This window comes from Ascaphus truei, chromosome 2, assembly GCF_040206685.1.
Source record: "Ascaphus truei isolate aAscTru1 chromosome 2, aAscTru1.hap1, whole genome shotgun sequence".
Classification (NCBI taxonomy): Eukaryota; Metazoa; Chordata; class Amphibia; order Anura; family Ascaphidae; genus Ascaphus; species Ascaphus truei.
In genome coordinates, this window is record NC_134484.1 from 417502163 (window position 1) to 417524356 (window position 22194).

The 22194-nt window shown below is 46.2% G+C and overlaps 1 protein-coding gene across 3 annotated transcripts in view; it reads right to left on the reverse strand.

Annotated features, from left to right (window-relative positions):
• Positions 1–22194, reverse strand: part of PIP4K2A (phosphatidylinositol-5-phosphate 4-kinase type 2 alpha) — a 175767-nt gene that overhangs the window by 24626 nt on the left and 128947 nt on the right. For 2 of the 3 annotated variants that reach the window (XM_075587559.1, XM_075587560.1), the window contains 3 exons: positions 17887–18039; positions 4156–4302; positions 1536–1574 (listed from right to left, as the gene is read on the reverse strand). In XM_075587559.1, the coding sequence (XP_075443674.1) occupies positions 1536–1574; positions 4156–4302; positions 17887–18039 (339 nt within the window). The remainder of the gene's footprint in view (positions 1–1535; positions 1575–4155; positions 4303–17886; positions 18040–22194) is intronic. The other variant, XM_075587561.1, reaches the window with a different exon arrangement.

The window sequence follows — 22194 nt, forward strand, 5'->3', positions numbered from 1 at the left end:
ATGGGGAGAGAGTGAGAAAGAAGGGATATAGGGAGAGAGTGAGAGAAGGGATATGGGGAGAGAGAGAGAGAGAAGGGATATGGGGAGAGAGAGAGAGAGAGAGAGAGAGAGAGAGAGAAGGGATATGGGGATAGAGTGAGAGAATGGATATAGGGAGAGAGTGAGAGTAGGGATATGGGGAGAGAGTGAGAGAAGGGATATGGGGAGAGAGAGAGAGAAGGGATATGGGGAGAGAGAGAGAGAGAGGGGATATAGGGAGAGAGTGAGAGAAGGGATATGGGGAGAGAGTGAGAGAAGGGATATGGGGAGAGAGAGAGAGAAGGGATATGGGGAGAGAGAGAGAGAGAGAGAGAGAGAGAAGGGATATAGGGAGAGAGTGAGAGAAGGGATATGGGGAGAGAGAGAGAGAGAAGGGATATGGGGAGAGAGAGAAGGGATATGGGGAGAGAGAGAGAAGGGATATAGGGAGAGAGTGAGAGAAGGGATATGGGGAGAGAGTGAGAGAAGGGATATGGGGAGAGAGTGAGAGAAGGGATATGGGGAGAGAGTGAGAGAAGGGATATGGGGAGAGAGAGGGGACGGGGAGGGGACGGGGAGAGCTGCAAATCAACGTACACTGGCGACACACTTTATTCGAGCTCGGCTAGTCCCACGAATTCGGGTATACCCGGGTGTATTGAGGTTTGTGACTGTTTTCTGCCCGAGTGCATTGAGGTATTTTCCATGCAGGGATTGAAGCATTTTATTCCCGCTTTCTGCAATACTGCACAGTATATATATATATACTGCATTACAATTCATGAATTTATGCCATCTGGTAGACACGCGAAGCATTGCAGCCTATTAAATCCTAATCATTATCATTTAACAGATCAGCCGCCCGTCAGCCAGGCATGAACCCAGGCTGGGAAGGCAAACGCAACGGGGCTTGTCAGAGGTGAGAAGCGGCGCATTCCAGGTATCTGCCAGGTACATACTGGGTATTTGCTCGAATAAAGTGTGTCGGTGCAGTAAGCTTAGTGTGTAAAAATGTCACCTACTCATAGGCTGCAATCTTTCCCGTTCCGCCCGCTGATGATGCAGCAAGGCCCAGGTCTTGCACTCAGATTTAAACATTTAAACGGCCTGTACTAAAGTTTCCTAGGCAGAAAACAGATGCAAAGCCAAAGAAAAATCCAATGTCTGTCACTGTGACTGTTCTTTTCAATATATCTGGTGCATTTTTCTTATACCAAAATTGCCTCCAAGAAATGATGAAGCTCCTACAAGGAACTACAATGTTCATCACATGCCCATTAAAAATCTAAGAACACATTTCAAGATACTTTTTGGTGTGCCAAAATGTTGACACACAGCCAGATATACAACCTTTTCTCTGCAGCGTACAGCAGAGAAATCGTTGCAGATCACTTCTGCAGTAAAACTTAGCAATGTACATTAAAAGCAAAGCATCACAGAACGTGCAACACTACATGCATTACAATGTATGCTTCATGGGAAAATAACAAATACACTTGCATGTGCTTCTCACTCACCTTTTCTTTGTCACTGGCCTCTCTAGCGACCGTGGAGCCCTGAAAAAACAAACACTGGATATAGCACCAAATCGTTGCAATAGAAAGATTCTGCACACATCAAGCTAACAGCATGTTATTCACATCGTGTGTAAAATCGTTAAATTAGGTGTAATAATAAGAGGCTTCATTTGTCCAAAGAAAATGACTTCTATGGTTCTCAAGTTTAACAACACATAGCTCCATTTTTCAGAACAAACCAATTACATTAAGTGTACTTTAGTGATGCAACACATGCCCCAATATTTTCCGCAATTCATGTGTTGAAGATCTTATAGTGGATGAAGACTGATGCAAGTTTGCTCATGGTATTCTTTAAACAAAGGTCAATAAGTCTAGGTGGTCCATACATACCTTTAGTATGTTCAATCCACAAGTAGCAATTTTAAGAACTCCTTCCTCCTGGGAACTATATGGGCCTAGGAGATTAGTATGTAGAATTTGCTCCTGTTCTTCTACATCCAGTTGTCTAACTCTGGAGTTGTCCGCAGATAGAGATACTTTGGAGCTTATTCAATAATGTGCGGTAATATCGATTCGGCACTTCTGCGCTGAAAATCCCATTGACGTCCATAGTGCCGAATCGGATTATAATAAATCCAAATAAATGAGCATTTTGGGTTTGTGCCGGTTTGCCGTACATACTTTTTATATTAAGTTTAAGACTCAAGTCTGCCATTGATTGCAGGTTCTACAAAAATCCAGAATACATCATCACCTCTCCTAACTGTTAGTCTATACTCCACTTATTGTTGCATCCAAACAAGAACAGGTGGACGCTTTGACAAGGCAATGAAAAGTGGCTTAGTTTAATCCTATAGAAGTAATAAGTGTATTGCAAATCAGATGCCTTGAAGTCACCATTGACTGTTGAAGGTTCAGAAATGGTAAATTTGTGAATCAGTTTGCTTTGCAAAAGTTGTAATTGTTTGATGAAATTTACAAAAAATTAGATTGAACGCCATTTTCTGACTTCCAACACAAAACAAAATGGTTAAATTTTTGCAAATATTAGGTTCAAAATGGCTCTCTAGGCAAGATATTCACTTTGGAAGTTTTTGACAAGGTTAGTTTCTTTTGCAATGTTTTTGCCTCAAATACACGCAAATGTTTTTCTCTAGGAAGGATGAATGGGCCTGCGACATCTATCTAGTTAGACAGTCCATGCAAAATGTGTTTGTGTCGAAAAACAAATACTTTATGCGGTCATAAAATGAAGCATATCTTTGAAGTCTAGAGAACCTTAAAGTACTCTCTGTGAATGAAGGATTAAAGCAAATTACCATTACACAACCATTCTTTAGGAGAGAACAGATCCATCAGCAAGACACCTGTGTTAAGAATACCCTACGGTTGGACTGAAGTAGAATTCCATATGATGAACAATTAAATCTTGCTGAACCTTAACAGCTACCTGAAAGTATCACAAATGACTTAAGGCCTCTTCATACTAACAAATACTACAAAATGGACAGTGGTGGTACCTCTAAATAGCCATACCTGACAGCAGAGCTCATTTTTCTGAACCTGATGCGGAAATTAAAGAGAGCCCCTTAGGTTCCTCAACTTGAGCAGAACAATAGAACCCCAGCTATCCCTCTGGTCATCAGACACCATCTGTGACATGTACATAAAGCTTGGCCCCCTGCAGACGCACTTACCAGAACTCCCTCCTACTGTATCTGTACGTTCTCCCTACCTACCAATTAGACTGTAAGCTCCTCGGGGCAGGGACTCCTCTTCCTGAATGTCTAAAGCACTTATTCCCATGATCTGTTACTTATATTATCTGTTATTTATTTGATTATCACGTGTATTACTGCTGTGAAGCGCTATGTACATTAATGGCGCTATATAAATAAAGACATACAATACAATACAATACTTGTTAAAGATGCTTTCAACAATATATCTACTGCTTTTAAAAATACATATATGATGACCTGATTAAGGCTATGGGCAATTAGAGACTGCTGGTTTGTATCTGTTGGTTGACAAGTGCCAACCTGGGGTTGTTTGGTCAAGGATCCATGTCTTTAGTCTGGTGGCAAGAATCTCATTAATATTCAGTATCTTACCGATGCAGTGGATGGTTGATCTTGTTGAAGGATACCAGTGAGACCTCCACCCGCTGTTACCAAAAAAAGCTCCAATGTATGAGAAGACGACGGGGGCAATTCAATATAGTGCGATTGTGCCAATTCAGCACAACCGCACAGAAAGTATTTTTTACATGAATGGAAGTTTTCAATACGGTAGTGCAGAATCGGCACTGTTGCCCGGGGCCCTGAGTGCACTGAGAAATGACAAATGCAATGCAGAGAAAAAGACAAGAGATGGAATTCAATCTGCATACAATATTCCAGAAACTCACAAGTGTTCCACTTTTTCCCTCTGGTGAATCTACTCAGCCCTACACATTGCAATATAGATGTGTGGATCAGTACCTAGGATAAGACAGTGCAGTGGTGATAAGTACTGCAATCAAGCTTGTAGTATTTCAACTACAAATACTAAAGCAACATATACATTTATAGTATACACAGTACAACGTAGTATGACATTACTGATATTCTTTTACCTTTAAATCATATTTTCTATACACAGAGAGACGGTGGCTGAAGACATTCCTCGTAACAATCATGTATGTCTCAACTCCATCGACATTTAGCCGGGACATACCCAAAAACTGTGGGAGAAGTGTGTTTCCATGGCATTCGACAATAAACTGCAATTAAAAAGAAAACCGGTTACAATTTGTGCGATGTCCATGTCCTGCTCCACTGAGTGATGCCATTTTAAAAGCAACAGTAAGAAGTGGTTAAATTGAGTTCCAAAAAGTAGTGGTATTGTGGAAGACCTCAACAAATTGAAAGTGTATTTAACATTGGGTAAAGCTACTTTGACCACGTTTTAGAAGGATGTGTACGTTATTTATGCTCAGAAAGCATAAGTGGAAGTATACATTTGTCAATAAAAAAAAAAAGTAGAGGTACTCTGGTGTACTTCATAACTCATGAACTCACTGACATGCAAATATATAATAGTATGAAGAAGTATTTTTACATGGGTGGTCAAGTAGATCGTTGAACCCTTTCACTGCCAGAGGGGTCAGCAATGCATTGTGTGCAGGCCCCTCTGGCAGTCAATGGTTTAGTAACGACACACTTGAACCACTACACTGTGCACAATGGTACTGACTGGCGTTACCTAGAACCTTTAATTCTTCAGGTGGCCCAGTTTTCAATAGCCTGGCTAGCACAAGGTAGGAGGTGCTCTATAAGCCCCAGGACACACAGGACCCCCTACCTAGTACCAAAGTGCCAGATACTGAACCTCCCCCCTTACTCATTGTGTGTACTAGGAGGGAATGCTCATTTCAATCCACAAGTGTCTGAGAAGGTGACACTCTTCAAATTGTGCTCAATAAATATCACAATGCTAAGACCGAGCACTTAACCACAGATATTGCAATAGCAGCGAATCTTGTAACATGATAAATAGCCCGTGGAGTGTTCAAGTCTATTTTAGCTGGAAGCGGATGAACTTCTTAAGCGATGATCTCAGCACATTTTGTAGCCTAAATATGCTCAGTGGGGGCACAGAGAGCTTATTAAGGAGGCTGACTTTCCGCTGCACAGACCCACACACACACATACAGAAAAGAAGCTTAGTTGGTTTGAATATACTGATTAGTTTCACATGCATTATTTATATCTCATGAGAAAATAATTTGCGCATATATAAAGCAATTGACGGCTTCACCGCATTTCCCTTGGAACGTTCTGAGCATGTTAAACTTGAGAACATTTATCCCAGCCCAGGCGACATGCACCGGGGCAGCGTGGACTTTTACTTCATATAATAATCAAAGAAGAAAGGGAAAACGAGTCTTGGGTATTGTAATGCATCATCTGCTAAAACAAAGATATATATATATATTTTCATGTGAAGGGAAATAGAATAAAAACTTCCACGCATCGACATCTCCCACAAACTCCCCAATCCCAGACCAGTCTCTTATTTTATACCTTCCAGTTGCAGAGGAAGAGCGGATGCACTTGATTTTTATGTGAAGAGGGAATAAAAAAAATTACACAAAAAACCTCAAAGTTTTCACAGACGGCTCCCTTAAAAAGCTCGATTCATTTGTTAGTACCATGGTTGTTTAGACTTCTAGTGCTGTGCATGAGGAACACACTGTTCTAGAACAGTTTATCCTTATGTAAAGAGTGTCCCACTCATTTTGCCAAGGCTATTGTTGGCCTTATGGCCACATAAGTATTAAGAGTTCAAATTAAGACATGTAAGAAAGAGCTTTCCCCCTGCAGTGTACAATGTTAAATATTACAGGCCAGGCATTTGAGCATATCCACCATCATTTCACACATACAGCTCAACCCCCTTATAACGCTGTGCTTGGGGTCCAAAGAATCACACTGCGTTATAAGTGGTTTGCGTTAGAAATAACGTACAATTGTATGCATTTTACAATAAGGTATTTAAGATACCAATAATCGTGTTGTAAAGTATTCATACATACGAAAATTGGGAGCCACCCTTGCACCGCGTTATAAGCGGATCCGCGTTGTAACGGATCGCGTAATAACGGGGTTGAGCTGTACCTTTAATGGGGTGGCAGTAAAAGGATGATTAAACAGAAGTCACCAAATACTTAAACAGATCAACTGACTCATTCTACATAAACAGTGTTCGACAAACCTATACATTTGCTCGCCCCGGGCGAGTGGATTTAACATCGTGGCGAGCTCCTATTGACCCAAGCAGCACACGTTTGGTACTAGGTGGCGAGTAGATTTTTTGGTGATTTGTCGACCACTGTATATAAATGTATTTGGTTTTTCTTTACAAATTGGCTCATAGTTTCAAATTGACTTGACTTCCAGCGACTGCGACTAATCCGTTGCGCTACGGTAAGCGCACGCGATGGCTTCAATACATTTGTTTTGAAGCGACGTCGCGTCGCTCTCGCCGGCACTATAAGCGCAGCCTAAGGAAGATAACTACAGAAACAACCTGACTTACCTTTTTCAGAGCTGTGGGTAAAAATGCGTTTCCTGCGTCTCCGGAGAAGGAGCCTAAAACTGCCCCAGTGGACAACTTTCCCCGGCCCAGTATTTCATGCAATTAATTCCCGACAGCAAGCAATTGCCATTATCCTTCCCCGCGGCCAGCAATTGCCATTATCCTTCCCCGCGGCCAGCAATTGCCATTATCCTTCCCCGCGGCCAGCAATTGCCATTATCCTTCCCCGCGGCCAGCAATTGCCATTATCCTTCCCCGCGGCCAGCAATTGCCATTATCCTTCCCCGCGGCCAGCAATTGCCATTATCCTTCCCCGCGGCCAGCAATTGCCATTATCCTTCCCCGCGGCCAGCAATTGCCATTATCCTTCCCCGCGGCCAGCAATTGCCATTATCCTTCCCCGCGGCCAGCAATTGCCATTATCCTTCCCCGCGGCCAGCAATTGCCATTATCCTTCCCCGCGGCCAGCAATTGCCATTATCCTTCCCCGCGGCCAGCAATTGCCATTATCCTTCCCCGCGGCCAGCAATTGCCATTATCCTTCCCCGCGGCCAGCAATTGCCATTATCCTTCCCCGCGGCCAGCAATTGCCATTATCCTTCCCCGCGGCCAGCAATTTCCATTATCCTTCCCCGCGGCCAGCAATTTCCATTATCCTTCCCCGCGGCCAGCAATTGCCATTATCCTTCCCCGCGGCCAGCAATTGCCATTATCCTTCCCCATGCCCAGCAATTGCCATTATCCTTCCCCATGCCCAGTATTTGCCATTATCCTTCTTCATGACCAGTATTTTCCGGAACCGTTCCTCTCAGAAAATATTTGATGCCATCCTTTACTCCCAGCAAACCCCGGTCATGGGAAATGTTAAGGTTACATCTTTATCGCAATAAGTTCTTCGTTTTATTTTGCCCATGGCGTGGGACTGTCCCTTAGGGGTACCGTTCCCCTAAATATGAACTACTGTGAAAGTCAGGTCACTGTGAAGCCCCTTAACCCTTTGAGAGCCAGAGTGCCAAGGACCCTCCGGCACTTCTGTTCATGTGACCATGATCGCTCCGTCGCTGACGTAACTGAAGTGGAGGAGTCACCCCCCTCTGTCTGCCATCATTGCAGATTGTGTTCGCATTGTCTCCAAGCGAGCAATTTTTTTGAATGTAGCTACTATGTCACGCAGCACCCAGGGTGCCAGAACCCTTGAGGTAGTAGCTACGTCTTGGGGTCACTCAAAATTGTTGCAGCAAATTACCAACCGGTTTTGTTCTATAGCTATTTTTTATTCCATTTTATTTTGTATTTAGAAAGGCCAAAAGCCTGTGTGCCAGTGTTTACATGGCAACTACTGCTGTGTATATTCTCTTATATATCCCTTCTCCACAAAGGGCCTCATCAGAAAAAAAAAAAATGTCTCCTCTTAATCTTCTCTGATAAGGTACTTTGAGGTTTGCCAATGTCAATAAATGAGAGGAAATTAGCAGCCATATTAATTCAAGTTTTGGGATAATGGTTTAGGAATAAAAACTAATCAGTTTACAGGGAAGATAAAACTAGAGAGTTTAAAATAGACAACCTACTGAATAGTGAAGCGAAGAAATTTTTAAATCTTAAAAATGCAGGGGAAAGTTTCCCCGTTAAATAGCCCCTCTTCTAATGGAAAGTAAAGGAACATTTTCAGACTTTTACATTTTTGCAGAATTGGTAAAGGTATTTAACACATAATTACAAAGTCCCAACTGATGAGATGCCAGCTGCAGTTAAAAAGTAAAAAGCAGGAAAACGTATGAAATACGCAAAACACTGGTCTTGGTTCTTTGTTGTGTCCCAAGAATCCACAGCAGATTTTATACGCGGACTCTGGACAAGGAGAACAGCTGCATTAATCCAGCAGCTAAACACGAATCCGTGGGACAGCGAGTCTATACTCACTGAGGCCACGGAATGCAGCTCCTCCGGCACTCAAAGGGTTGAAAGGCCTGGCTTGGCCTAGTATGGTTAGTTATGTTTGCAAGGCTAATTTGTAGACCAACAGGAAGATAATTAGACCAAGAGATTTTTTTTTTGTCTCTTAATAGCGTCAAAATTAATCAAGTGCATGTTTAACTCTTTGGGTTTACATGTGGAAAATGCATAGCAGGGTTTGGTGCCTAGAAGAGCACCTTGATAGGATAATTCAAAATATCTCACACGGGGTGTAAGTGATGAACCCAGCACTGTAAGTCATCTGATCCCTAAATACAGAGAACCTGGTCTGGGAGAGGGGGTGTGAAGTTGACAGGAAGCTTATTACGTCAACTTTGCTTAGGGGAGAGTTAAAGCAGCAATGCTACTTTCCAACTTTTTTCTTTTCTGACTTATATATGTAAAGCATGTGGAAATGTATAATTCTACATTCTTACCTAAACTGGCAATCGTTTGGTGCTCCTGTTATACATTTGTAAAAATCCTGATTGTGTGACTAACAAAATGGCTGCTTCAGTCATTGAAACTCCGCAGCTACTATATATCCTTATATTACGAAGGTAACATTATCTATTGTTACAGTTTGCAGCTCAAACTGCTGGGAACTTTGGCAACAAATAATCACAAACAGGAAAGTGTGACAAAGATCTTGCACTGCTTGGGAGATGGGCTAAAACCTGCTATAGAAATCAAAGGAGGCTTTAAAATACGGTAAAAATAGCATTAAGAGTGGAATAAAAACAAAATAAAAACAGTCACTATTATCTAATACTGAAGAATGGATTTATTTAAAAAAATAAAAATAAAAAAACATAAATTTCACATGTTTTGCTCCTTTAAAGGGGCAATCCCTCCTAGGACCAAGGGGGCATCCCCCTAGTGACATGTTTAAGGGGTCTCATCTGAGTGATCGATACCATTTTTTAACCAAATCTGACAAGTATTTTTATATATATACTAGCTGATATACCCGGCGTTGCCCGGCATTGAATTTTCCCGCTCCCCCCCTCTCTCCGCTCCCCCTCCCTCTCTTTTTTTCTTCGCTCCCCCTCTCTCTCTCCCCCCATTGGCCTCTCCCCCCCCCCTTCCCCTTTCTCCCCCGTTAACAGCAATCGGGGCCCCCCTGCACATGAATGTGGCCCCGTGTTAATAGCTGGGTTCCCCCCTCCCCCCCGTTCACAGCTCCGGCCCTTCCCCCCTTCACACCTCCGTTCCCCCCCCTCTCACATGTCCAATTCCCCCCCTTCAGAGCTCAGTGGGTGGGTGAGTGACTGGGTGGGTTGACTGAGGGACTGAGTGAGTGAGTGGGTGGGTGACTGAGTGACTGGGATTGACTGAGTGACTGGGTGGGTGACTGAGTGGGTGGGTGACTGGGTGACTTGGGTGACTGAGTGCCTGGTGGGTGAGTGACTGGGTTTGGTGAGTGACTGGGTGGGTGAGTGACTGACTGGGTGGGTGAGTGACTGACTGGGTGGGTGAGTGACTGACTGGGTGGGTGAGTGACTGACTGGGTGGGTGAGTGACTGACTGGGTGGGTGAGTGACTGACTTTAGTGACTGACTGGGTGGGTGGGTGAGTGACTGACTGGGTGGGTGAGTGACTGGGTGGGTGAGTGACTGGGTGGGTGAGTGACTGGGTGGGTGAGTGACTGGGTAGGTGGGTGAGTGACTGGGTGGGTGGGTGAGTGAGTGACTTGAGTGACTGGGTGGGTGGGTGAGTGAGTGACTTGAGTGACTGGGTGGGTGAGTGACTTGAGTGACTGGGTGGGTGAGTGAGTGACTGGGTGGGTGGGTGAGTGACTGGGTGGGTGAGTGACTGGGTGGGTGACTGGGTGGGTGGGTGACTGGGTGGGTGAGTGACTGGGTGGGTGGGTGAGTGGGTGGGTGAGTGGGTGGGTGGGTGAGTGACTGGGTGGGTGAGTGACTGGGTGGGTGGGTGAGTGACAGGGTGGGTGAGTGACTGGGTGGGTGCGTGAGTGGGTGGGTGGGTGACTGGGTGGGTGAGTGACTGGGTGGGTGAGTGACTGGGTGGGTGAGTGACTGGGTGGGTGAGTGACTGGGTGGATGAGTGACTGGGTGGGTGGGTGAGTGACTGGGTGGGTGGGTGAGTGACTGGGTGGGTGAGTGACTGGGTGGGTGGGTGAGTGACTGGGTGGGTGAGTGACTGGGTGGGTGAGTGACTGGGTAGGTGGGTGACTGGGTGGGTGGGTGGGTGAGTGACTTGAGTGACTGGGTGGGTGAGTGAGTGACTTGAGTGACTGGGTGGGTGAGTGACTGGGTGAGTGAGTGACTGGGTGGGTGAGTGACTGGGTGGGTGAGTGACTGGGTGGGTGAGTGACTGGGTGGGTGGGTGAGTGACTGGGTGGGTGGGTGACTGGGTGGGTGGGTGAGTGACTGGGTGGGTGGGTGAGTGACTGGGTGGGTGCGTGAGTGGGTGGGTGACTGGGTGGGTGAGTGACTGGGTGGGTGAGTGACTGGGTGGGTGAGTGACTGGGTGACTGAGTGACTGGGTGGATGAGTGACTGACTGGGTGGGTGGGTGACTGGGTGGGTGAGTGACTGGGTGGGTGAGTGACTGGATGGGTGGGTGGTTGGGTGACTGAGTGAGTGACTGGGTGGGTGAGTGACACTTGAGTGGGTGGGTGGGTGAGTGACTGGGTGGGTGAGTGGGTGAGTGACTGGGTGGGTGAGTGGGTGAGTGGGTGGGTGAGTGGGTGTATTATCTTTCCCCCCCTGCATCTCTTCTCTCCCCCCCCCGCATGCCCCCCTCCCCCTTCATGCTATCCCCGGAGGCAGCAGGTGCGGTGAGGCGGCCTTGGCAGCCGCAGCTGTAGGGAGGGGGAAGGACAGCAGCGCGGGGCCTGTGAGGTGCGGTGAGGCGGTGGCAGCCGCAGCTGTAGGGAGAAGGGAAGGACAGCAGCGCGGGGCCTGTGAGGCGCGGTGAGGCGGCCGTGGCAGCCGCAGCTGTTGGGAGGGGGAAGGACAGCAGCGCGGGGCCTGTGAGGCGCGGTGAGGCGGTGGCAGCCGCAGCTGTAGGGAGGGGGAAGGACAGCAGCGCGGGGCCTGTGAGGCACGGTGAGGCGGTGGCAGCCGCAGCTGTAGGGAGGGGGAAGGACAGCAGCGCGGGGCCTGTGAGGCACGGTGAGGCGGCCGTGGCAGCCGCAGCTGTAGGGAGGGGGAAGGACAGCAGCGCGGGGCCTGTGAGGCACGGTGAGGCGGTGGCAGCCGCAGCTGTAGGGAGGGGGAAGGACAGCAGCGCGGGGCCTGTGAGGCGGCTGTGGCAGCCGCAGCTGTTGGGAGGGGGTAGGACGGCGGCATGGGGCCTGTGAGGCGCGGTGAGGCGGTGGCAGCCGCAGCTGTAGGGAGGGGGAAGGACAGCAGCGCGGGGCCTGTGAGGCACGGTGAGGCGGCCGTGGCAGCCGCAGCTGTAGGGAGGGGGAAGGACAGCAGCGCGGGGCCTGTGAGGCACGGTGAGGCGGCCGTGGCAGCCGCAGCTGTAGGGAGGGGGAAGGACAGCAGCGCGGGGCCTGTGAGGCGCGGTGAGGCGGCTGTGGCAGCCGCAGCTGTTGGGAGGGGGAAGGACAGCAGCGCGGGGCCTGTGAGGCGGCCGTGGCAGCCGCAGCTGTAGGGAGGGGGAAGGACAGCAGCGCGGGGCCTGTGAGGCACGGTGAGGCGGCCGTGGCAGCCGCAGCTGTTGGGAGGGGGTAGGACGGCGGCGTGGGGCCTGTGAGGCGCGGTGAGGCGGCCGTGGCAGCCGCAGCTGTTGGGAGGGGGTAGGACGGCGGCGTGGGGGCTGTGAGGCAGGCGTGGCAACCGCAGTACCCGTCCGCCTGCTCGATCACTCACCCGTCCGGCCGCTCCCACGTGCATGTGAGGCGGGAGGCAGCGTGTTGTGGCCGCTCCCCTGCTGTGTCCCGGGCGCTGGCGCCGCTCCCACGCTGTGTCCCGGGCGCTCTTGACTGTAGCGGCGCTGGTGTGTGAGCTTGGGGGGGGGGGTTGGTGTGTGTGTGTGTGTGTGTTGGACCTTTGGCCCGTCACTCCGCCTCAGGCCAATGAGAAGTGTGCGGGGGCGGGCGGGCCAAGGGACCAATCTCATTGGCCTGAGGGACACAGGCCATGCAGACAAACATACAGTGCTTTCACAAATATATAGTAGATTTTTTATAAGACTTTGTTGGGGTTTGATTTCCTCTGGCTACGCCCGTTTATCTGATGTCCCTGTATTCAGCAAGTGTTTGTACAGCCAGAATCCCCCCCTCCCCTTATTGGTTCTCTGATAGAGACAGGGTGGGATAAGGATAAAGGAAACATATGAATGACAACACTTAGCAGTCAGTCAGCCCTCAGGAATTCAACTTGTAACTCATTTCCCAAAAAATTAAACCAGCCAAACCTTTGCCATTGACAATTTTAGATTTGTTTAGCGAACTCAGCTACATTTTTAAATGTATGTTTTCCGGCCGACTATGTAGGATTGCACCTTCAAGTGATAGTCAGATACCCCAAACGTGGGAAAATGTATGTATGACAGTGACTTTTCCTATTGGCATTTACTTCTATAGCTATACATTTTATTTGAATATTTGAAGGGAGAATAGGCGATTTCCTTGGTTTAGCTATAGTACACATGGCTGATGTAAACATTTGCATGATCCTTTTATCATCAGGTTTATCAGTAATTGTTGTCTCCCAGGTAAGGGGAGCGCTCGTAGATCAGGTGATGAAAATATGAAATAGAAAAAATATAAATAATGGTGTAGCCAATAGAGGAAAAGGAATCTATCTAGAAAATAGTGCAATGGTGTCACTTACAAATTCCCTCCGGATGCTGTAGGATCTGCCGGTCTGTCTGCTACCCCCTCCGCATCCGTGTGTCACTACCTGTGACGACTCAAGTCAGGGCGGAAGTAGTCACTCGGCTCACTCGGCTGCCAGTCTGCAATCTCCAGTACTCCCAGTAACTGATTAGAAACTGCTAATTCAACACGTTTCGCTAGGCTTCGTCAGGAATCATGACATGATTCCTGACGAAGCCTAGCGAAACGCGTTGAATCAGCAGTTTCTAATCAGTTATTGGGAGTACCAGAGTACCGGAGATTGCAGACTGGCAGATCCTAAAGCAGCCAGCGGTTCTCTCCAATGAACTTTGTTTATGTTGAAATGTGAGTGAAATAGCTCTATTTTGTTATCGGTGCAATAAACTCATTTCTTTACTATACAACACCATTTGCGATTTCTTTCTACTTTTTTGGGAGGATTTACTCCAGACTGGATGCGGTTCCATAGACACACACCAAGGAGGGCTCATTATAGTGCTCCCATCAGAGAGAGGTGGATCTCTGATACGCCATATTTTCCAGAAGGAATTTGTGAGTGACACCATTGCACCATTTTCTAGATAGATTATTTTCCTCTATTGGCTACACCATTATTTATATTTTTTCTAATTCATATTGTCATCATCTGATCTACGACTGCTCCCCTTACCTGGAAGACAACATATCACTTTTGGGATCATAGAACGATCCATCACAAGGGTTCCTTGAGCTGCTATATGTATTTTTTCACCTTATTTATTATTGTTAATTCACTGCTTGGTGAAGGTTATATTTAAATTGGAGGTGTGATTATTCACTTAATTTAAGGTACACTTATTTCACTTGATTTAGATATTAGGTATTTTTTCAGTATAATTACACCGTTATTGGTTTCACATTAAAACAATTCACTATTAGAAGCGCCCGGTTTCACTTTTCTTTCTATCTTATCAGTAATTGGTCTATCAAGCAAAGAATCCCAAGGGTCACAGAGAATGGCATATCCAATGGTGTTGTCTACTAAAGTGGAGACTTTTCCAAAAAGGGATAATTTCCAACATAATGGTGTTTTAAAGCAGGGGTGTGCAAATTTTTTTGTTTCCGTCCCCACCCCCCTTACCTTTCCTCCGGCATCATGTGACATCCCGACGTCATGTAATGTTGCTTTGCCATTTGTCTCCGCGTTGTCATGGCGAGGCGTCACCAGAAGCCGCCGGAGACAAAGTAAGAGATATACAGAGGCCTCGCGCGCTCCCCCTGGCATGTTATTTAAACGTTGAGGGGAAGAGTGCGGGGCCTCTGTAAGCGCCTCGCCCTCTCTCCCCCCCAGAAAATGTTGCACCCCCTGTTGTAGAGGGCTAATCTGTTGAGATTTTAGGAAGTCATAGACCATCTATGAATGAAAGCCAAGTGATAGGAATCAGGTCAGTTTGTAAACATAGTAAACAGACATTGGAAGGGTTTGATTTGCGCTGGCTACTCCTTTTTGGCTGATGTCACTGCGTGAAAGGTACAGATGATTGTGGGATCCACAACAGGGAGAGGTTCCCGATGGCTGGAGCATGCGGAACTGGACAGAGCTTTGTCCGTAGAGAGGGGCTGTGCGTCACAAAGATATGGTGAAGGGCAGGAGTCATGCAGGATTGGCAGGAAAACACAGTACAAAAGGACAAGGCAGAAGTAAAAGTCAGGCAGGCCGAAATCAGGGCAGGCAGCAGGGAGGATCGAGGTTAAACAGGCTGGGGTCAGGGTAGGCTGAAGATAACACAACACAGGCATCCCGGGGGTCAGGGCAGGTGGAGGTCAAGAGCGTAGTCAGGCAGGGGGATGATAATAATAATAATAGCATGTTCTTGTGTAGCGCTGCTAGTTTTACGTGGCGCTTTACAGAGACATTTTGCAGGCACAGGTCCCTGCCCCGTGGAGCTTACAATCTATGTTTTTGGTGCCTGAGCCACAGGGAGATAAAGTGACTTGCCCACGGTCACAAGGAGCCGACACCGGGAATTGAGCCAGGTTCTCCTGCTTCAAACTCAGTGCCAGTCAGTGTCTTGACTCACTGAGCCACTCCCTCTCCTAGATCAGGCAAGAAGCAGGTCAAACAAATGAGATACTCTCAGACAACTAGGCTGGATGCAATGGGGAAAAGTCCATTTGTTCTGGCAACCATGAAGTGGAAGGGGTCTGCCTCTAAAGGAAGCCAGGGGGAGTGCCCATGAGACTGAGACACAACAGGTGTGAGCTCAAAAGAATGACGCGGCGGTGGAGCTATCCAGCAGCTGGTTTAGCCGACTGCTGCCCTGAATTGCAGAGGTCGTGGGTTCAGATCCCATCGGGCCTGACACGGTCTTTAAAAACAGGTTACGCATGCAAACCCCTCTGCTCACCCCCTGTATTATCGCTATTGGCTCTTTGACAAGGACAAAGTGGCATGGGTGAGAGAAAATACTTGATTGAACTAACACTATCCAACTCAAGAGGGTCCAAAGAAAAGAATCCTGTGTGCCTCATACCTGCATACTTCTCCAACTCAAACGTCCTTCCCACCACAATACACATTTTCACTTGACTCAAGTCAACGGAGGGATGCAAAACGCACCATTATGCAAGTGACTGACAACATGCACTGAATTCTACAAAACATTTACGTGTGACATAGGGAGTAACTCACAGGGAAATTATTCTACTATACTGAAAATGCTGTGATAAGGATTTATTTCACTGTAGTGGCCGGCGTCATCATATTTGTACCCCATTATGAGATTTGGAAACTGTCCTGTGAGGCCTGGGACATAGCAGGTTCAGCCGCGCTGAGCCGCGCTCCTGCTCTGCCTCGCCTGCTCAAAATGGTGCTTTTTCCTGTCCTTGAAGGCGAGGCAGTGAGCGCGCTCTGGGGGCGGGGCGGAGGCGGAGCAGAGGCGTGTCAGGAGGCGGAGCGGGAGGCGGGGCTAGTCCCTCGCTCCCATTGGATGTGAGCGGTCACGTGACCGCTCCTCCGCTTCCCCGAGCGGCAAATTTGAAACTTGCCTGTCTCGGCAAAGTTTCTGAGCCTCTGCACGCATGCGGAAGGGGATACTATAGCCGCGCTGATGACAGATGCAGGGGGTTAGTGCATCTGCTCAGCGCGGCTCATCCGGGCTCAGCGAGGCTGAACCTGCTATGTCCCAGGCCTTAGACGTCAGCTTCAACAACTATGTATGTCTCCTGGACGCCTATTCTTGTGAGGCAAGATACCCGCAGCCAAATCACGACATGTTTCATGGCTATATTCCCGACACTCCAACAAGACCCAGTGGTCTATATGCTGTGATGACCAATGGGCTTTTGATAGTGCTGCCTACCTGGCCTGTGCATTTAGAGGAGGAAAGAAAAATGATGAAGAATGCTTTTTACTGTGCCATGTTATCACAATGTCTTATTTATTTTTGAGTGTCATGTTAAGGTGTTGTCATACTCTAAGACAGAGGTGCTCAAACTGGGGGGCGCAACATTTTCTGGGAGGGGGGGGCGTGGCGCTTACAGAGGCCCCGTGCTCTTCTCCAAAGCATTTCAATTAATTGGCGGGGGAGTGTTGCGAGGCCTCTAAGTTCCTTACCTGGTCTCTGGCGGCATCTGGTGATGCGTCACTGTGGCAACGCGGCGTCAAATGACACCATGGGGTTACATGATGCCGTCACGTCAGAAAACGTCAGAGAAAAGGTAAGGGGGGGGGGGGGGGAGAGAGGGGCGCACCCCTGTCGTAGAGCAAACTTTTGCTCCTGCGCCCCCCCTGGCTTGTGTCCCCCGGTAATCACGCCTCCCCCCCTTCGCTTAGTGCAGTGTCAACTGACGCGCGAGGTCATGTGACGTGCAGCGGTACCTGGTCACGTGACATTACAAGACCCCGCGCGTCATTTGACACCGCGTTGCAAGTCTTAAGAGGTTGATCAACAAAAGCTATTTTCGCGAAAAGCAGTTTTTCGGATTGCGCCCTCAGGGCGCTTTTGCAGCACGCAGCAATTTTGTTGCATCAGGTTGTTGACATTGTGATTTATCATAAAGAAACCTGGTGCTTAAAAGCCCTATTAAGTGTAATCCTACGTTCAACCACTATCACAGATTATTATCATTGGCACACCATCCACGAGGGCTATCATATTGTCACTGAAGCGGCAGCAGTAGCAGTTGTGGGAAACATTGTGGGAAACATTTCCAGCATTGAAGGGACACCAGTGTTAAGGACGGGACAGCCATGTCCCAAGAGGAACCCTCCGTTCTGCCAGGATGACAAGCACATTTTATTGGGCTGGAGAGAACAGGTAGATGGATGTGGGATATACATGTTTACACACAAAATAATATTAGCTGTTAATCGAGTCTGCACCGCTACACGCTGCTTCAAAGGCATTGGGGATGAGGTAATCCTTTGCATTATTAGATGACCACAGTTTTCGCATCAAAATACAAAAATATACAGATATGTTAGCTGGATTTCTTCAAAAGCAGAAAGCATTACCTGATGGTATTTCTTCAGGATGTTGTGCATTTCTGCGACATCTTCACTGGTTATGGTTTTGATGATGTACCTCTTGTCGTAGGAAGTATGGAACCGCGCTCCACTGCGGGCCTGAGAATCATTAGCCAGAAGGGCGCTTCTAGTCAGGGAGTTCTAGAACAGCGGGAAAACACACAGGGCAGAACAAGCATGAAACACAGGATGTAAAAACAGGAGACAGAGAACTGGAATACTACGTATCACTGCTCAACAGGGTTATTTACGGAGGATGTGTGTCACATTACACTCTGCAGTTCTGAAAGTCCGGCTGCTAGACCTGCTGTATCTCTGAAAGCTTTGCTTAGGCAATGAAAGTGATACTGTAAATAATATATATATATATAAATATTACACATACACACACACTAAACAAAATCAAGAGTGCAACAGATATTTAACCCCATCCTAAATACAGCTGAAAACTCAGAAGCTCGATAATCAAGCAGATATGTATGTATATCTTTATTTATATAGTGTTATCCAGGCACATGGCTTTTTGCAATACATGTGGTATAATATTATAACACAATGGAAAGAAGCGCTTCAGACATAAAACTACATGAACATGAGTCCCTGCCCCGAAGAGCTTACAATCTAAGTGGTAAAACATTTCAGAGACAGTAGGAGGGTGTACTGGTAAGTGCATCTGCAAGGGGCCAAGGTCAGTGCAGATGAGATACATGAGATATGCAAAATAGTAGTGTACAATAAATCAGCAGATCGCAGGTTTTATTTTGGGCTGCTGGATGGATCGTTCTGATACATTTATTTTAGGCCTGTCATACTAAACTAGTCTCAAAATAAGCATCCTGATCATATGATGAGTCTTCTTGGTAAAAAGGCCATGTTACTTGGCTGAAGTTACCCCCACATACGGAATGTAACCAATAGTGATAAATATAGGCGACTGATGACTTAAACAAAACAGGATTAGTATAAATATTTTCTACGTTTTAATGGCTCTAAAGGTAAATCTTTAAGGGTTTTTTAAGCATGGTGCCCAAATGTTAAGGAGGGTTTTTACAGTCTTTACGTAATTTCTTTTACGAGTTGTCACTCACCCCAGTTATTCTTGTGTTGAATTAATTTTCCTTCATTTAGTAAAATAGTCAAAAGTTCTGGATGTTAAGTATGCGATTATGATGCAAATAAGTAAAATGTAATAAATATAACAACATTGACATGTTAAAGCAGCAATCCCCCCAGAAATCTATATGCGTTTAACTCATAATGTTCGTATATTGCCCCCTGAGCACTCTTTTCTATAAACAATGATTTTTTTTTAATCTCGAGCTTTTCTGCTTACTATGGCAGCCTTTAGACTGCACTGGCCTCTGAAGAGAGCTTCATTTTAACCTCCTGGACTCGTCAATTATCAAACGCTTACTAAATGGAGAATCAAATCTTAAGAACCACTTTGGAAAGAGCAAAGAGACCTCTATTAAAGTAAAAAAAATATATATTGAAAGTACAAAATAAAACACAACAAAATGGCAGTCAGTGCAATCTGCGGATATATATACTGTATATAGATAGAGGGAACCATGTTAAAAATGGTTTTTGAAGCAAAAAGTGGCACTGTGTGCTCATTTGCATGTCATTTCCCAGAATCCCTTGCTGCAGTGGAAGTGCTGTGTGCTGGGTGATAATGGGGAAAGGCGGGGTTGCAGACCTGCCTAAGACATGCAGATGAGCATACAGTTGTATTTACATTTATATATATATATATATATATATATATATATATATATATATATATATATACACACATACATATATATATATACATATATATACACACATACATATATATATACATACATATATATACATACATATACATACATATATACATACATATATACATACATACATATATATATACATACACACACACACACACACACACACACACACACACACACACAGTCAGAAGTAAACTAACAGGGCAGCCGCACACATCACTGCATCCTCTGTGTTCAATGACCTATTCCTACATATATTTATCTAACATGCATTACATGTACAGCATCAAAATCTATTCCAATGATTCCCAATATCATTCATAGACTCGAACCACTGGATTCCACAAACAGGAAACGATGGTGAGGACACCACTTCAGTATACTTTTGAGAGGCAGATCAATCCCGGGGGATCCGTCCTGTTACATCAGTCACGTAGCATGAATTTATGCATGAGCAACAATTTCCACTTAGGACAGCTATTTTCCAGATGTCATATACTTAGTTTACTATATATATATATAATATAACATTATCTGGTTTCCACAGTTTAATTAATGGTTGCGGAATTACCTTATGTAAGCATTTCAATTCTACATAAATAGCCAACTATGCTCTAGCCTACAATACTCCAACAAGTGTACTAGATCTTGGGATGGTGTGTAACAGCAGGAGCAGCCAAGAGTGACTCGTCCGTGTCTGTCCCTGTGTTAGATGTATATTAGCAGTTGTCCACCAGGTGGCAGGTGAGTACCTAATCTACAAAAAGGTTAGAGGCACTACAGAGCTCTGCACTATCAGCATGCTGGAGAATAAAAGAGTATAGGCTCAGAGTACAACATGTGTGAAAGGGCCAGGCAGTGGGTTTAGAATTCCTAAGATGCAAGGAGTCATCTCCTACAATTTATGGCTTAGTCATCTCCTACAATTTAGCAAGCTCAGAAAATTCTGTCTGGCCACAAGGAAAGGACTGACCTGAACACGGACAATCCAGGGCTTCAAAGTCCGATGACCAGAAAGTGCATCTTGCAAAATTGTTCCTTATTGAATGTGCGTGGTAAAAGGCCTTGCAGTTGGATACCAGTCTCCTTTAAAGATTGGTATTAAGAAATTCATTGAAATGTATTAAGAAGAAATAAACAAGCCTACCAAACTATCTAAACCAATCGCCTTTAGACACAGTCCAGAGACAAAAACAACACTAATTGTACTGTGCACCACACCAATAAAAGGTGATAATAATCAACGGCAAATGGGTAATCTCGGGCACAAAGCTGTCTTCGAAAGTCAAGGGAGAACCATGGAAAAAAGACCATACGCAAAATTATTGGGACCGTAGTTTGAGTAAGTGCCTACTCACATTTTCCAAATCACAAACCGGCATATAGAATCAGGATTCCTTCATGATAGCACATCCCAATGACCAGAGGTAATCTCAGGGAAGTAGGAAAAGGGCACAATACTGTAGGGGTACAAATTTTTTCGTTTTTTTTATTATAAATTCCAATATAAAAAACCCTTACGATTTTGTGGTTACACAACACACATTCTTTGGGCGCATATAGACAAAACCTGAGTAGAAACTCCCTTCCCTCACCACCACCGCAAGTGTCGGCGTGGCGCACTCTGGTTACTTGTGTCACTTCCGGTATCCACCACCCAGGAACACGGAACTCACGTCTTGTGTTCTCCTCTACGCGTTTCGCTGGCAATCAGCTCCGTCAGGAGTCAGACTGACCCCAGAGAAATTGTCCTGTTCTGTCCTTAGTGGTTTTTTGTTTTTAATATGTAATCAATAAACTTTTTTTATTTTTCTAACAACTTGGTGAGTTGAATGGTGCTTTTCACCGGACTTTGCTGTTCTACCAATTTTTTACTCATACACTGGCGACACACTTTATTCGAGCTTGGCTAGTCCCACGAATTCGGGTATACCCGGGTGTATTGAGGTTTGTGACTGTTTTCTGCCCGAGTGCATTGAGGTATTTTCCAGCAAGGGATTGAAGCATTTTATTCCCTCTGGCTGCAATACTGCACAGTATATATATATATATACTGCATTACAATTCATGAATTTATGCCATCTGGTAGACACGCGAAGCATTGCAGCCTATTAAATCCTAATCATTATCATTTAACAGATCAGCCGCCCATCAGCCAGGCATGAACCCAGGCTGGGAAGGCAAACGCAACGGGGCTTGTCAGAGGTGAGGAGCGGCGCATTCCAGGTATCTGCCAGGTACATACCGGGTATTTGCTCGAATAAAGTGTGTCGGTGCAGTATGACCCCTGAGAAAGATGACCGCCAGCTAAACGAGTCGAGTACTGGAATCCAGAGTGTGCACGATCAGTGTTTTTTCCCCACCAAATCCCCTGTATACACAAGTGATAGCACTGATACCGTCCATCTTCTTATGCTTCTAGTCTGCCATGTTAATACAGTATATCCACGCAGCAGCAGCAATGTAAGGCACGTTCTATAATGACGGGCGCTTGCTACACCGTACGCGCAAATTTTTAGTTGGC